The sequence below is a fragment of the Gallinula chloropus genome (genome assembly GCF_964237585.1).
Source record: "Gallinula chloropus genome assembly, chromosome: 3".
Classification (NCBI taxonomy): Eukaryota; Metazoa; Chordata; class Aves; order Gruiformes; family Rallidae; genus Gallinula; species Gallinula chloropus.
Window position 1 is genome coordinate 89668788 of NC_140087.1, and position 17889 is coordinate 89686676.

General features: G+C 37.6%; 1 protein-coding gene across 1 annotated transcript in view; it reads left to right on the plus strand.

The window, feature by feature from the left end:
• The window catches only part of COL12A1 (collagen type XII alpha 1 chain), a gene marked incomplete at both ends in the record, with an annotated part of 98799 nt that extends 81182 nt beyond the window's left edge, over positions 1-17617 (plus strand). The window contains 10 exons of the mRNA XM_084262139.1: positions 1010-1063; positions 2503-2556; positions 3740-3793; positions 4905-4976; positions 10729-10764; positions 10872-10938; positions 12517-12705; positions 13725-13793; positions 14846-15016; positions 17436-17617. Of these exons, the coding sequence (XP_084118265.1) occupies positions 1010-1063; positions 2503-2556; positions 3740-3793; positions 4905-4976; positions 10729-10764; positions 10872-10938; positions 12517-12705; positions 13725-13793; positions 14846-15016; positions 17436-17617 (948 nt within the window). The remainder of the gene's footprint in view (positions 1-1009; positions 1064-2502; positions 2557-3739; positions 3794-4904; positions 4977-10728; positions 10765-10871; positions 10939-12516; positions 12706-13724; positions 13794-14845; positions 15017-17435) is intronic.
• Positions 17618-17889: the final 272 nt, after the last annotated feature.

The following is a 17889-nucleotide window of genomic DNA, read 5'->3' on the forward strand; positions in this document are numbered from 1 at the left end:
TAAGGCTAGGTACATCTTATGTTTTCTAAGGACAAAACTGAAAGATTTTGTTAACAAGATTTTTGTTATATGCCAGGAGGAAAAACTTCATCAAGATAGCCTCCAAGGTGCCAAACCATGGGAAAGAACAAACACATTCCTTTTACATGTGGAATAAATATTTTTATTTGTCACATTCAGTTTGAAAACCTTTGAAGAATAGAATTACCGACAAAACCAGCAATTCTTGAAACTTCTCATTAGCTAACAATGTTAGAGTGCCACTTTTCAGTCATGTAATTTCATTTTTCATAGGAAATACAATTTACACTGGCAGGCTATGTTTACAAATTATTTGATTATTTGTACATCATCAACAGTTATTAATGCTGGATTATCATACAAGCCACTACGGAAAATAAATATTGTATTGTTAAATTTAGCTTATGTGGCTTTAGACTGTGCATTTATACTACAGTGCCATAGTATTTGTGGAATACAGCAAGTTGTGAATGGCAACATATTGGTTCTTTATGTCCTCCTTGTGTCCTGGAAGTGTTTAGTGCCTTCTGGACCATGGGTTAGAGAAAAATAGTAATACTTTAAAAAGACCAAACTTTTACCTTTTCTGAATGCAGACAGCTCCATTTGCCAGTTGAGAATAAGGGAGGTTGGGAGAAAACATGTAACCCTTCCCTCCTCTCCTGCTTGTGAAGACATTGATATTGGTCTCTCCTACTGAAAAGTCTATTTCACTTCCTTATCAAAGCATGTGCCCCTCCAGAAGTCTGCTTGTCTATGTTTTTATATAATGTTGAACAGTCATCCTGCATTTGCAAATGTTTGTGAGATGATCAATCTTGTTTCAGTTAAGAGGTATATGGATCTTGATTTATTCCGTAATAAATAATAACCTTATGGATTCTTTCCTTCAGGTATCTTGCAGGAAACATTTTGTATCTGTTTACAAAATTATTTTGCTGATCTGTTCTGTAATTCAGAATGTCTAACTCATTTACAAAAATTATAGGGTCGTCAGGGAATGAAAGGGGATGCTGGCCAGCCTGGACTACCAGGGCGATCGGTAAGTTGATGCTTAGGTGAGATAATACAATGTTTTACTATTCCTGATGCAAGTTGGCTGCTGGACAACTGTCTTTGACATCACTAGGAAACACAGGATCTTCTCATAGCTTCCTAAGAAATAGTTGTGGAAACTTAATTAGCTTACACTTAGGAATTTGAAATGTTTGAAATGGTAAGCCATTCATAACAAAAGTAAAAGAACAGCTGCACTGAGTCAAGCCAAATGTCCATCTGGCCAGTTGTGAATGCGCAGGGACAGAGCACTGGATTAAGAAAAGTACACTGACAGCTCTCCAGGAAGAGGTCCCTCAACTTCTGACCACCTGCAGTTAAATGTCTTCCTAAAATGAAGGTTGCAGAAGTTTTGCTGAACCACTCTTCAGCAAGGTTGTCTAATTGCTTTCCACTTTTCGAAGTGAAAGGATCTTGGACATTCTGAAAGAAGAAAGCAATATTAAATTTCACTTATTTGCAGTTTTCTATATTGTAAAGTAGGATTTGGTTTTGAGGAGAAAAAATAACATAAAGGGTTTTTTTTTGCATAATCATCCAGATTTAGATAATCATTTATTTGCAAATATGGTGTCATAACTAATATTCCTTGGTTACTATCTTGTCCTTGAATTTACTGGGGATATATTTAGACTATATGGTAGATACTTAAGTGGTGGTCTGAATTTAATTTCATATATCAGACAAGGTAAGTCATGGACCAAGGGCCCTGTATTTTTTACCTGTTTTATTAATCAAAAGTAATATACATTTAGGGAGTCGTGATGTCCTGGAGGAAGCAATGCTACATTTTAGTATATAGTGAGATAAGACAGAAAATGGGAAAGAACATGACAGGATGATACAAGACTGTTCAATATTCAGTGCCTGCAGCAGTGGTACTGATCCTACAGAATACTGAATTAAGTTTTTCCTGAGTATCCTCTAATGTAGGCTGCCTGTTTAATTTTAGGGTTTACTCTCTACCCAGAAACTACAAGGAACAGAGAATTTAGAAGCAGCAGCATGTTAAAAACTAGGGCAAACTGTGGAAAAGAAAGATAACGGAAGAGTCTAATTTTTCTTTCTTTAGATAAACTCTAATCGATGACTACATCTAGACTTTAGCTGACATCTGTAAGTCATGCTTGTAAAGGCAATAAATCAGGTATATCTGTTTTATGGGAACCTTACTGAAAACATTTTTTTGAAGTTGAATTTTGATCTGGTAAGGAAATGGAAGTAAATGTAGGATGAGACTCTCGCTTCATATATATGATGCTATATAAATGGTTTCTCCAAAAGTTTCATTTTATTTTTGTAAATGCCAGAAAGCAGCTTTCAAGTCAGTTAAATATTTAAATGTGTACATATAACTGGGATGATTAGTATAGCAGTCATATCTGTTCTGTCATGGACACAGTTTATTATTCCTTTTGTTTCTAGGGAACCCCAGGTTTACCTGGTCCACCTGGCCCAATGGGACCTCCAGGAGAAAGGGTAAGGTTTCCTGTCTATTTATGAAAAGACTAAGTTTTGTGTCATCATTTTTGTTCTTTTTTTTTCCCCCTCCTTTATCATATCTTTCTATTTTCAAATGCTTTTTCAAGAGGAGTCATTTGATCAGTATCTGACCTGAAGAAGTGAAAGTGGAAGAACTGGGAAAATGTAGGGGTGTAAACCTTTCTGGATAGCCATAGGTTAGCCAGATAGTTTCTGTAAAGGTTGCACTGCTCACACTCCTCAACGGTTCTCAGATGCCCATGCCCATGGACCAGTATGTCCACTAAGCAGGGCTCTGCTGAGGTACTCAGCCTGCTGTCTTCCAAACACTGTTGCTGCTGCAAGGGATCCCTTTGAAACTCTGCTTGTCTCAATGTCTGGGAGATGTTGTATCAGTGAAGAATCTGTGCCATTCTTACTCCAAAGGCCAAGTTTCTGCCTTAACCTTTGACTGTCGGGAGCTAAGAACTTTTTTTGGGTGGGGGATTTTGAAATGTCTTCATAATGAAGGGCATACGTGCAGGTATTTCATTGTGGAGTTATTGCAATCTCTTCTAATTTGAGATCAGCTAAGCCAGTCTCTTTTATCCTCGCAGTGGTATATAACCTTTGAGATGACTGAAGCAATGACTTGTCTTTACAGCCAAAATTAATAGTTAATACATGCATTTAGACTTATCCTTTAGTGGGAGTTGATAGCAGGATATGAAAACAGACCATGGCATCGTTAGGCTATGGACTGTCAATGTTAATTTGTGAATCCTGTGTCAGATTATTGAAATGGGAGTTCTCAGCATCTCTTCTTACAGGGAAAGTGTCTGAGAGTGAGTGTGTTCTTCATTTATGTAGAAACATCAGATTTTCCAACTAATCTGTGATGGAGACGAGCAAAAAAGGGAAATCTTGCTACTCTGTGATAGAACAATTCTTTTCTTAAAAATGTTGAGACTCATTCCATCTTCAGTTAATCAACAGCAGCTGAACATCTTTTAAATTGGCTGAAGCTCATTGCTCCATAGCCTTCTCCAGCAATAGCTATTTTTATAACTTGCATTGTGGATAGGTTTTAAAATACATGGTAGTAGTAATGACGAGTATTGCAATTACATAATTTTAAAGGCCATTTTAATCGGGCTACAGTCTTGGGTTAATCTCAAATCATGCTTCTGTTTCTGAATAGGGTTTCACAGGAAAAGATGGTCCCACAGGTCCCAGAGGCCCACCAGGACCAGCGGTAAATATAATTTTGCCTTTGATATTTTCTGAAATAAGAAACCTGAGCCAAGAGAGAGCCACATTGACATTTTCAGTTTCTGTCAAATATGAAATGGATCCTTTGTTTAATATCCTAAATTAATTGAGAAAACTCTGAGATCTAAGAAACTCTCAGTAAAGGGTGAGTAAACAGCTATGTAAAGTATGCCTCCACAAACATCTGTAAGAGTGGTTTTAAAACTGATTTCTGCCAGTGTAAATAAGGGAAGAACCTGTTTATCTGGTTCTTTAGACATGATCTTTAAATGCATATCTAGGTCTACTGAAACCAATCAGCTTATTACTTGTAGTCTGGTGGAAACAAACACTGTTATTGCAAGTTTTTCTCAACAAGAATATTTGGAGATGAGTTTTTACTTCAAAAGCTACTTCACTGTGTTTTGTGAAACCATGTTAGAAAAGGTGCTGGTTGTTTAGAGAAACACATATCATGCTGTATCAGACAACCTGAGATAGGCAACTTGCTGCAGCTCCATGCTACCAGGTCCAACCAGTAGTGAGATGGAAGATGTACACAGAGCACACATTTATACCATGCATATTTATATAGACAGGAGTTGCTATACAGGATTTTTTGGGATGCTCTTGCTCCCCCACAGTTGTCATCCCGGTGCTCCTTTGTGAGTGTGTAGATGAGGTGTTATCACATAAAAAAACACTGATCTTTTATTTGTTGATATTTATCTAGTATGACTAGAATGACTTTTATGGACTTCTTGTGGACTTTTACATGGACTGCAAGCCTGGTAGATGAAGTTAGAAGGCCAAACGGTCTTGTCTTCCTTTTGGAATCTGTTATTAAGAACAATGCTAAAAACATATAGACACTCTCTGCATCTTTAGATCCAGAAATGGCTATTAAATTGTGGTGTTTTGTAAAAGGACATATTTCCATGGAGAAACACATTGTTTTTTCTGGAGGAGTTTTCAAGCCTGATATGTACCTAAGAAAAGAAAAAAACTTATTGGAGCCATTTTCAGTATTGCTTTACACTCAATAACACGTTTCTTATTATCACTTTAGACTGTTGTGGATTTCCACAATTCACTTTACATGTCTTTTGCTGTAGGGTGCCCCAGGAGTTCCAGGAGTTGCTGGCCCAAGTGGAAAACCAGGGAAACCAGGAGATCGTGGGACACCAGTAAGATAATGATACACTTATAGTATCAAATTTAAAATTACAGTCTGTTGATGAATATGAGACTTCTTGCTTTAAATACTTGTCTTGTGCTTATGACAGTGGTTAATACAGTGGAGCTGACCTAAGACCGCAAGCTTATTTTTCAAACAATTTTATTTTTACAGCATGTTATTTTGCTGAGTTTAATAGTTGGGGCTGGAAATTGTGGTCTCTGGTTTCCACTAAAAAGATCGTAGACTATTATGTGCCAAGACATATATTCCTACACTGCATAAGCATGAAGAACAGGGTCAGCAAAATGACAGGAAGGTCTTTATATTTGTGTATGTGTCTGTGTAGTAAAAAACTTCTACGCTGCTGAAGATGGACAGTGTTTGATAATATTACATAATTACTTCTGTTTTCCAAATGTTTTGCGTTTTTTACAATGTGACTTTGAAATTATTTGGGGGTGGTTTCTGTGGTTTCTATTCAAACTTTTAAAGTGCATCCTGAATAGGAAGAAAGAGCAGGAGCTGCTACCACCCACCAATGGTTTCAGTAGATATTTGAATTGATTCATATGTAGGATGCCTGAGAAATTATGCTTCAGTCAGGAGTGGACACAGCAGTTGAAACAGGAACTCATTTATTACTTGTGCCTTAATGTCCGTCAATCAGTCAGAATTTTCCATCTTGCTTCAATGTCATTGCATATATGACAACTGGATTATTTGGAAGAATATATACTAGGCTGGGCAGCTTGATGCTGATGAAGTTGAAATCTCCAGGAGCACTTGGAAGCTGGGTCATTTTCTCATGCATACACACAATGAATTCATTCTACATTTGTCAGCCTATAAATGGCAGAATATGCTGTGGTTTATTCACAAGTACATGTCAAACTATCAGGTTCATCAGAGTTTTACTTCACCTGGGACCCTGGCTAGCTGAACCAGTTCAGCAGCAAAAAATCTCCTTCAGGTAAATAATGTGCATAGAAGGAAATTTGGCTCCAAGCGCAGTTTCAGTGCTTTTGCAGAGCAAAGCAGTCAATTCCTGTCCAAGAACCATGTGTTAAGTTCTCTTACACTCTAATCTCAAGAGTTCCTTTCAGTTAGAAATACTTTTTTCCTCCCCAGTTATTGTACTTTCTTGTAATGGTATTATATTTACCATTTCTTACGTTTCTAGAACAGATCCCAGCAGGAATTCTGGCTTGCACCTTGTACAGATGTTTTATCAGACTCCTGGTGGACAGAATTTCAACACTTTTCTTTGTGTCCAGTATTAGCATTGCCAAAGGTGCAGCCTGATGGCCAAATGCAACTTGAGGTGTCCAGAATCATAGTTCAGGCCTGCCAGAATTTGTAACTTCCTGTCCTAGGGAAAGATAATGAGGCTTCCTTCAATTTTTTCTTCTTCCTGTACATTCTGTATTGTTGGTCTGTGCAGAGCAAGTGAGGTGATAGACCCCCTACAAGGTAAGGAACATTACATCCCAGGCAAAAAAATACAGTTAGGTGCCAATTATGAGGAACCTTATTCCCCATGAATATAGTCAACTGAGGGTCTTTCCTATGTATTAAATACCACTAACATTCTAACTTATGGCAGACTACACCATGACTGTGGCTGTCAACGTTTCTCTGCCTCACTATGTACTTATACCAGAACAAGTTGGTACTTGATGCTTTAACTGAAATTTCATGGAAATAGGATGTTTGAGTTTATAATCTGCTTATAAGTACTTCCAAGGGAAACTCCTGTATTTTTTCAGTGTAGTAACAAAATTATCAAGAAAGGAACAATAAAACCACAAATGAGTCAATAAATCTATTGAGAATCAAGCACTGGCTATGCTAGAGGAATCTAATGTATCTGTCCTCTGCCTGTCTGGTCAAACAGGGAGTGAGAATTGGGTAGCAGTCTTTACATATATCATAGAGTAATAACCAGCAAGACCAAGGAAGTGTAATTAAGTTAAAAGAGTACATTGGCTCAAGAAGGAATGGGTATAAGTTTTCTGTGAATAAATGTAGCAGGAAATAAAAAAAATCTTGGACTATCAGGGAAGAAAAGTTACAGTACTGTTGTTTTATAGGTGTCAGAGTCAAAATGGTAGTGGATGGGTAGGGAGACTTTAGTCATCTTCAGGTGGAGCTGTCTTTTTTTATAAAAAAGACTGTGAAACAAGGTCTGACTTTGCTGATCTTGAAGGTCCCCAGGAAATAGTGTAAGGCTTTTCTGTTTTATATAAAAGGTGCTTTTAGACTTATGCCTTCTGGGCCAAACAGCCTGTGAAAACCTTTAGAAGGTAATTCTAAGCACATAAAGATGGTGATTGTTGGGATTCAAATGCAGGATTTCAGTATTTTTCCTTCTCTGCTGCCATGTTTTCACTGATCTGGCATCTGCCTATGCAGATGAGGTCTCTAAAAGATGCTGCTTTGGAAGCAGCAAAGTGGTGGTTCTTGTGGGGAGCAAACATTCTTTTGGGGAAAACAATTGAGCACATAATCTTTTAAAGTAAAAATAGCAAAACTTCCCTTGTTTTGTCCTCCTTCAGCTGTAGAATTTTGCTACAGACTTAGCCTTCACCCACAGCTCAGAAAAATCCCACATGAGGCATAAACTAGCTCTTCTTCACACTGACCCCAAGTGACTCCTCATCGCAGGACATCAGCAAAACAGAATGTCAGCAGCAGATGCTGCCTCTCAAAATGCTGGCAAGCAGTTAACTAAATTGCACATTTTTCTCTATTAAAAGAAAGTAAACTGAAATTTAAGAAGACTATAACCAAGTGGGAGGAAGATGCAAATAGTAGCTCAGTACTTGTAGTTGTTGTTATTTTTTTAAAATCACATTTCTAAAATATGGTTGAACAGCACATTTTAAGCAATTACTGGAATATTGCTGGGACAATAGAACAGAAATCTGATTCTTAATGCTTGTATTTACCCAGTGAATAAAAAGAAGACATGCTGTGTGATCTGGTTCTGGTCAAAAAAATGTCAGGTTATAGGATGAAAGCCTTAGAAAGAATAAGAATAAGAATGAGCAGTTTATAAATATGTACTCAGCAGATAATTTCAAATGAATATGCTTTCAGAAAATAGCAAAAGATTCCCAAGTTTCAAACAGAAAGAAAGCACCAAATAATTTTTAACATTTTTCCACCAGTTTTTCATGTTACAGACTAGTATAAGTGAAAAATCTGCAATTCTATTTAATGGGTATTTCAGATACATGTGATTGTGCCTGAGATGTTAATGTCTGTTGATTTGAGAGTCAAATTACGTGTCTGTTAAAGCTTCAGTATGTCGGCATTTATCACAATGTTAATGATGAGAGAATGGCACATAGAAATGTCATATTTTCCTGATGATTTTGCTTGTTGCAGTTTGTTCATGTTGTAATGGCATCTACAAGTCTGTTCTGTTTTGGCACATGGCTGTGCTAAGCTAAACTAAAAGACAGACCTTTTCCCTCTGGACTTCACAGAATAAAAAAAGATGCAGATGAAAAAGTGAAGGACAGAAGGGAAAGAATATTCATCAGCTTGATGGGTATATTGCACACATGTTAGTAACTGTCTCATCAGGGGCATAATTTATTCCAGTGGCACGTTTGTAGTGTCACCATTCTAAATCATTCATTTCAATTTTTCACGAATGATCTGTTATGCAAATGTACTGTATGCCAATTACTTAACTCACTGATAGACGAGCCTGCCTCATATCTTCTGTGGCATGTCACAGGGTAGTTGTGGTATTGGTACAATACTGCTGCAGAGGAGCTCAGGTAGCATACGAATTTCACCCCCTGACATACCTCTTGGGAGTCTGTTTGCCCAAAACTTTGATGGAAGTCTATGAGACAGTGCTACCATGTTCAAATTGTATATGCTGTGACCTCAGTGGAATGATCTGTTATCTCATGTTGTTGAAATTAATTGTGGGTACTGTAGGAATGTTATGAAAAACAGCTGCAGCCCACACTTAGCCTTTGCTTTGTTAATGGTGATAAACAGGATCCTTAAAGAAATACTGTGATGTAGAAAGCAGTAATACTTGGGATGTATGAGTAACTATGTGGAGAGCCATGCAGAGCAGATGACCAAACTAAATCACTATAAAGAGTAATTTATGCTACATGTGAAAATCTGTTTGAACCCATGGTAGCCCCTTTCAGATTTACTAGCAAAGCACCTGTGCTTCTTGGACACATTCTGGCAGCTTGAAAAATCCATTGAATATACAGTAGATTTTTAGGAGGACTCAGCAGTGGCCTAAGTCTGCATCCACTGAATTTACCTGTAAAACACACTGTCCACTTCAGGAGCTATAGCTTTGGGCAAAGTATTGGTTTTATATGGCCCTGGAATTTGGCACACGTGGCATTTGTTGCAGTGAGTCTTCAAGAGCATTGGAAAGGCTATTCATGATGGCTTCCTAAGCATGTCTTAGGGAGGAGATTTTTGTTTTCTTTTTTCTTTTGTACATTCATGTCAAAATTATAATAGTAGTTTTAAAGACAGCAGGTTTTTAGAGTTTTTCAAAGGGGAACCTAGTGGCTAAACCAAATTACTGTGAATCTAATTTTCTACTTATTTTAAATGGGCATCTGTAATTTTTGCTGTCAAAATCATGTCGGGGAGATCAAAGCCAGGTATAAACATCCTTCTGAGATCATTGCTATCTATTTTGAAAGTTTTTAAATATCTATCATACCTAGCATTGTAATTACAATTTCCTTGGAAAGTATTGCTTGCTCTCTCTTGATGCCTGTCTTTCCTAGGACTGGAACACAAACTTTAGGCTAAGATCTCAAAATGTTGTGAGAGGAGAACACACAAAAATTTGTTTGCAAAGTAGATTGTGTGTGTATATCTCCAGTTCATCGTTTAAAACATCTTTAGAGTTTATCTGATGTTTTTCCAGCCTTAGGCATATGTATATGTACATATCTATACATGCATACATATATACAAATGAAATTAGAATTGGTCCTCCTGGTTGGTGTCTTATGTAGAATTCTCAAAAACTAAAAACCTAAAATAGACACTAGAGTCGTCAAAGGCAATGGAAATTGCTGTTAGACAAAAGTTAGATCTTGGCAAATGTCAATAATTACAAAGCAGTTCAGGATGAGACTTCTGTGAGACTATTCTAAGACTGGAAATGGTTGAGAATTAGCAGGGAAGCTGTTATAAATAGAACAAGCACTTAATGTCATCTCTATCTTATGTGTCATCTCTGCATAGCACTTTCTTGCTTAACAGAGAGGTCTGTTTCTTGAAGGTTGAAGGACACAACTACCCTTTCTAGATGTGTTATTCTTTCTAGCTTGCCTTCTTTGACGATGAGCTGGTTTAAGACTTAAAATTAAAGTCATATATAATTCACACAAAACTATGTACCATTTACAGAAATGTGACACCAGAAATTCAGCTTTCAAATTGCCAATATGGTCCCAGTGTCAGAACATGTCAGTGTCATTGGCCCTAATTTGAATTTTTCCTTCAGATCTTTTTCTTCTGTATCTGTCAATGTGTTTGATTATAGACAAAAGATCAGTGCTCACATGGTCTTTTCTGGCACCCTCTGTAACACCTTTGAAACGTAATGTTCAAGGAGGACCATGGCTGTCTTCTTGAAGGAGTTAAAATGTTTTGTAAAATTGCCTGTCTCAAACAATCCTGTTTATTCTACATGTGGGATGGAATAAAATAATCCTTCAGCTGGTTTATTTTTATTGTATTTATTTTAGGGTACACCTGGAATGAAGGGAGAAAAAGGTGACAGAGTAAGTCTACTTTAAATTCAGTTTCCCTCAGAATTTTTAATTAAACACTGTGTCTTTAAAAACACAGACTTGTTAATAAAACACTTGGTTTGGTTTTGAATATTTAGGGTGACATTGCTTCTCAGAACATGATGCGAGCAGTTGCAAGACAAGTTTGTGAACAACTGATAAATGGTAAAGTGTTGTTTGCTTTGTTTTTCATACCAGTAATTTGCTGCTTTTTTTTGTTAAATTTAAAATATTGATTTTTCTTTTAATGTGAGGAATATTGGCCACGGAGCATAGCAAGAACTTGAGTGATCTGATAGCTGTCCAATGACAATGATTTGGTGGAAAAAAACATGTAATACAAAATTTTTGCCAGATCCAAATGACTATTTTGTTCATGAACTAATCTGTGATCTTTGGAAATACACATGCAAGTATAATACTCCGTACAAGGAAGGTGACTTTCCTTTTTTCACCCTGGTCCAAAATTACTTTATCTTTGTTGTAGAATCAGCATACATTATCTCATTAAACATCTTATCTACAGGAGGAGTGTGAGTAAAAGGGTGCTTACTGCAGGTACTTTGCTAGCCAGAAGACAGATGAGTGTTGGGTATTTAGTTAGCACAGAATCAGCTGTGCCATGCAAGTAAAAATGGTATCTATTTAGACAAGGACTCCAAATGGTATTTCAGCCCACCTCTGTTGCCACACAGTGCAGCTCTGTAGCTCATGAAAGTGTTCTGTACAGAGACTTTCTCTCTTTCTCTCCTACAGGCAGTGCTTATGCTATCAGACCTACCAAGGACTGAGACAAATATGCTCATAATTTGTTCTTAATATTGTTTGTATAACAAGGGTAAATGCTGACAGAGGTTATCAGATATACCTATCAGTTTATTAAGAATGCTTGTGTACAGGCAGGAGGACAGTGTGTCCTTTAAAATGTCTGTGATGGTTGCTAGATAAAATAAGTCTATTAATGAGCCATCACAGAGGGTGGAAAGTATATTCATGCACAGCCTTATGGACGTGTTATCTGAGATCTTTTAGCATCTGTCTTTTGACCACACCTGCCTTATTTTTTTTCACATTCAGCTCACCTCCTCAGGGTTGTGCTAGGGCTGGCACATGACAGCAATCAGGTAGGGCTAGATGTGGCACCCCATCTTCCTGCGTAATTTCATAGAGCTGTTGCTTTTGTTCAGATGCCTTTCATTGGAAATGAGATTTGCCTATATGCTGAAGGTATATCAGTACACAAGTCTATACATCCTACAGGCTTAAGAAAGTGACTTAGACTGTTTTCTGCTAGCTCTACACATGAATAATTTATACAGTGTTTGTTGTAGCTTCAGAGCTCTGAAAGTATATAGAAATGCCACAGTCCACCATTAGATGGTTCTTCAGAGTAGGAACAACCTCTAACTAGAACTCTGAGAGCAAGAGTACTGTAAATAAATGCTTATTTTGTGACTTTAGTTGCTTCAAAATTAATTGTTGTTAATGTTACTGGCTTCCAGTATCCTCCTTACCTTTTTTCCCTCCCTATTTATCTTCTATTTATCTTCAGCCTTCTTTTCAGACATTCATCTTAAGTCTTCCTAATTCATCTGTACTAGTTTACCTAGTTCATTAACGCATTGGATTGGAACAAGGATAGGATTTAGTGAAGAGAGAGAATTCGTTATTCCTTCCCACTCAGGTTGAAGACTTTCACTCACTTCACAGGCTTTATTGAACCATTTTTCTTTCCCTTTGAAGGTCAAATGAGCCGGTTCAATCAAATGCTGAATCAAATCCCGAATGATTATTATTCAAACCGTAATCAGCCAGGGCCACCAGGACCACCTGGTCCCCCAGGAGCTGCTGGGTCAAGAGGAGAACCTGGACCTGGAGGAAGACCAGGATTCCCAGGACCTCCTGGGGTCCAAGGACCACCCGGTGAAAGAGGTGAGCAAATTCCAAGGCAGCTGTATGTTTCACAGTGGACATAGTGCAGAGGCTGCAAGAGGAGAAGTCTGATCCCTTTACCACACCAGCCCACACCTAGCAGTAGCCTGTTAGGTCAGTTGGATTGCCTGAGGGACGCTGGAGGACAAGTATAATTACATCAATACTTTGCTCTGTCTCTCCCTTGCTCATGTTTCATGAAACACAAGTTGGTATAACATTTTGGCTGCTCTCTCAGGCTTCAACAGGATATCCTAAGAAAGTGAATGCTCTCAGAACTCTTCTGGCATTAACCAGCTACATCTTGAAAGGCTGTTTAGAGTAACAGAACTCTTTGCAGAACAGAACTCTGATTAAGAGAGAAAATGAGTCATTACAAAAAAAAAAAAAAAAGTAGGACTTGAAAGATTTAGCTCTACATCCTTGGATCTTGAGAGAGGGAAGCAACTCTGAACTGAGTTTGACATATAGGTAAACCTATTTTGTGGCTCCCTTGGATCACTGCAGTCACATGGAGTGTCTGTACTGCACTATTTTGTGGCCTTTGCTTATTTGAGCTCCTCTACTGTAACAAAGACTTAGTGCTGTGTTTTCTCATATTTATTTTAATATAATGTTTAAAAAAGCTAGAAAAAATCAAGAAAGAACAAATTTCTGAATTCTGCTCTTTCTTAAACTTATTTCATCCTAAGAAATAAGGAAGATAGCAGAAGTATACAACCTTTAGAATAACTTCCTAGTGTGTAGCTTAAAATAATAATGTTCTTTGGTGTTTTTTCTATGTTTAAGAAAGTTTATTCAGGCTAAATTACCTCTGCATCCTACTTTGGTTTACTATATTTATATCTAAACTATTTTCCCAAACGCACATTTGGACATCTGTACAAAATAACGTTTGACCAGCCTTGTTGCATTAAATAATGAGAACTAAATATTATTATCAATGAGAGAGCATGGAAAAATATTTGTTGATGTGGTTTCCTTCCTTCAGTTTTTATTGCTTTTTTATTATTATTTAGGAATGCCTGGAGAGAAGGGCGAAAGAGGGACTGGGTCTCAAGGACCACGAGGTTTGCCGGGACCACCTGGTAAATATTTCTTGTTTTATCAGATTACAGACAACTAGGAGAAAAACCCAATATTTCTTTGTAGGGAACCAGACTACATATGATGAATGAACATGCTTTCAACTGTCCGCTTCATGTTTTTGATATGTATCAGATTTTACTGGTGCCTCCTCCAAAAGAGGGAAATGTAGAAACATTTGTGGATGTGGCTAACAGGTATTTGTATCTCATAGTTTACTCCTCCGGCACACTTGCTTGTGTGAAAAGGTATTTAATGAAAATACATTGTCCAGATATTTGACAGCTATTTTCATAAGTGTGAGCAGATTATACTTTTGCAGTATCTAGTTCCAATTTTACTTGTGATTACAGAACTACAAGTTGTCCCTGGACTACAAAATACTCCCACATGCAGAGTTACCAGATGATAGATTCAGATGATTTGACCATTGATTTTGCTCTTTGCATCATACAATTTTGTTCACTGATGCCTTTGCAGAAACCAGCTGCATCATTTGTTTCTGCTTGTAGATTACTGGGCTAAATATGGCTTTTCATTACAGGACCCATAAGATGCTTGAAGCAAATTATAGCCCCAGTTACTTGAAGCTTTACTTTTCTGCTAAGCATAATAAGAACGGTTCCAGAAAAAACATTACCTCATCTATCCTGGGGCTACAGGGTAGCAGAATGAATGTACTCCTATATTTTAATTGAAATTCAGTGTGCTTGTCTAATCTAGTAGTTTCCCTTGAGATCTTTGTATCTCACATGGAGGGGAAATAAACCAGAGAATTCATTGATGTTTCTTACTTGGCTCAGACCTTACTAAATCAGTTTCTGAGTAAATCCTAAAGTAAGCCACACACAGGGAAGCAACTAATGATGAGTCACATTTCTAGTTTTCTTTTGTTTTACTTTCTGTTGACCCCCATGTAGCAACAAAGTGCAAGTGTTTTCTCACCAAAGACGTAGCCTAGACTGTGTAGTCTAGACAGCAGTAATGTTAGCTGTTTTATCAAGCTGGCTCTTAAAGAAAACATCCCCCCCCCACCTTTCAATTCTAAAATTAGGTCCACAAGGAGAATCTAGAACTGGTCCACCAGGCTCCACAGGATCACGAGGACCACCAGGACCACCAGGCCGTCCTGGAAATGCGGGTATTCGAGGTCCTCCAGGGCCACCAGGATATTGTGATTCCTCCCAGTGTGCTAGCATCCCTTACAATGGCCAAGGATTCCCAGGTAGGTTATGAACATCTTAACTCGCCTTAAATATTCTTCGCAGATGTGGCTGTTCATATTGAGATGCTTTACGTGAGGCAGTCCTGCTAGCCTAAACATATAGCAAATCAGGAGGAAGTGGTTGTGATGAGCAGGCCTGCCTCATGGTAATGTGCAGCTATACAAGAAGTCTTTTGGACTTTGATCCAGATCTACTTGATGTTATGTGTGGTTTGCTTTAAATAGGAATTAGTAACTAAATATTTTAGTCTTTTTTAATTTTTTTTTTCTTAAAGATAGATGGGTAGTAGTTGATAATGTTGCTCATAGGATTCAAGTGACCATTTTCTTCTTCTTCTTTTTTCCCCTCCATCCCCACCCCTTCCAATCGTCTTCAGAACAAGGTTGAATTCTCCATGTTTCTCTTGAAAAATAAAAAGGATGCTGTGGTTGGCAATTTCCGTGTGTCTCTTTTTGAGCAATTTCAGGATTATTTATGCGAAATTGACACCTGAAATAAAAATTTTTCCATAAAGGAAATCCATTTGGTGATACAGTGCAGACAACTGAAAAAACACCACTGTCCTACAATTTCCACTGAGTTAAACACCATGGAGTCTCCAATTAGCCTTATGTCTCATACCAGCATTCCACTCTGTGATGCAGCTTAAAACAGTAGGCTGCTTCTGGAATCAAAGTAAAGGGACACAGCGGCCACCAATTTCTGACTGGAAAGGTTCTAATATATTTTAACATGGGGATCCTGCAGGACCACAGTATTGTTAACAAATTAATATGTATGCATTGCAACATCTTGAGATTAGTGTATGTGATACTGCTATTGGATACGGTTTGCGGTTAGTGTATTGTGCATGTACCCATGAAAAGAAAAATTAAGAAAAGAGATATATATATATATACGTACACACTTGCAGACTCAGTGCTGCTGGTTAAAAAGCCAGATGGTTGTGCAGATCTCACACAAAATTCTTATTTAAATGAAAAAAGAAGAAATTTCTACCTGTGATTCAGCAGTGTTCTCCTTTCTACTAAGCAGTTACGTATACATATATAAATATATGCCTATGACTTAACTGTTATGTATTTAGTTGGATGAAAGTATGTTTTTGCACATCAGATGGACTTTTAAAAGACTAACATCATCTTTGACCTGTTTCAGGTTTCGGCTAACACATTTTCTAAGTCGCCAGTGCTGCTTACAGTTTGAATACATGAAAATCCTGTTTCTGAGATGTTTGCGCACGTGCTTATTAGAGAATGAGTCCGTATGGATCTTTCACCGCGGATATGGTTTTTGAACCATGTTGGCCTCATAGAATGGGGAGATTCTTTTTACTAACACAACTCGTGAATGAGATAAAGGACAGCGATGTCGATTCCTTAAGCCTGTTGCATTTCAATAAAAAAATAGACAGTCTTTCTTTTTTTTTTAAAAAAAAGACCCAGACCAACAAAAGCCTCAGTGGTGAAGGAGGCTTATAAAACTACTAACCAGCAAAGGTAATGCCCTTAGAAGAAACAGATTTAACCTGGTAAATGAGAAATGACTTATGTAAATAGTAAACTAATTGTGGCTTGTAAATGATTTGTATGGGACCGTATCCACTAAAATCTGTTAACAACTCTACATGATGCTTTTGCATAAACCCCCTGCTGCTGCTTGCTATGATGCCAGAATAACATCTTTGACAACTTATGAAACCTACCTGTCCGTTGCTTGTTACCAACGTGTCGGAATCGGGGCATGTTCCTTTTTTATATTTGTAATCTTGTTGGATTCTGTAACTGCAGTTCTAAATACCAACGTTTTACAATTATTTTTCTTCTGTTTTGCTGTAGTTTTTGGTGTTCCTGAAGCACCAGCTGTAACTCGGTTTGTTACGAGGAACAGCACGAGAAAATGACATGTACTGTATATTGCCGCTGGTGATAGTTATGTCTACCATTACTTTCCCCTTCTCAGAGAAAATTTAGTATATGCCAACCCCCCTGTTCATTTTACCTCCTTCATGTCTTCTCTTAATTATGCAGTCTAAAATAAAGTCCAGTGCTTGGATTTACTGAAGTAGCTGTAAAATAATATTTTTATTTGATTTGATTGTGTGGGGGGGTTGGGTTTTTTTTTTTCCTTTTACCATAATTGGTCCCTTGCATAATTTAAAATTCTTTCTGCAATGTTGTGTGCATTATAAATACAGAGCCTTTCAAAATTAACTTTAATCTTTTTCTTATTTTACTGCCAAAGAGTATTCATGAACAAAACTGAAAAGTACCCCCCGGCGAACTATTAATTTATGTATTTATTATATGGAAATAAGATTGGACTAACATTATGTAGGTGAACTAACTTTCATTGTATTTGTGGATTCAAAGACATGCGATAACTATTATGTTCAATCGGACAACTATTTTCAACCAGAACCATACGTGCCTGAAAGTGGACCCTATCAACCTGAAGGTGAACCCTTTATAGTACCTATGGAGTCAGAAAGGAGAGAGGACGAGTATGAGGACTATGGAGTTGAAATGCATTCACCAGAATACCCTGAGCACATGCGCTGGAGGAGATCGCTGTCAAGAGAAGCAAACACAAACCCATAAAAGATCCGTGCCTTGTTTTGGTTTCTTTGGTTGGTGGATATTGTGGGTGGTTTTTTGGGTTTGGGTTTTTTTTTGCTATACTTGCATTTGCAGGTACACACAGGGAGAGTGCATAACTCCTTTTGCAATACAGCTTTCCGGTCTTTTCATATCAGACGCACCCCTGTTTTGTATCTTGCTCATGTGGGGATAGCAATGAGTGTACCTGGAGACTTCATATTGCTCTGGAAATGCTTGTAAAATACTTTCGCTTATAGTGGCTGCGTACAGGT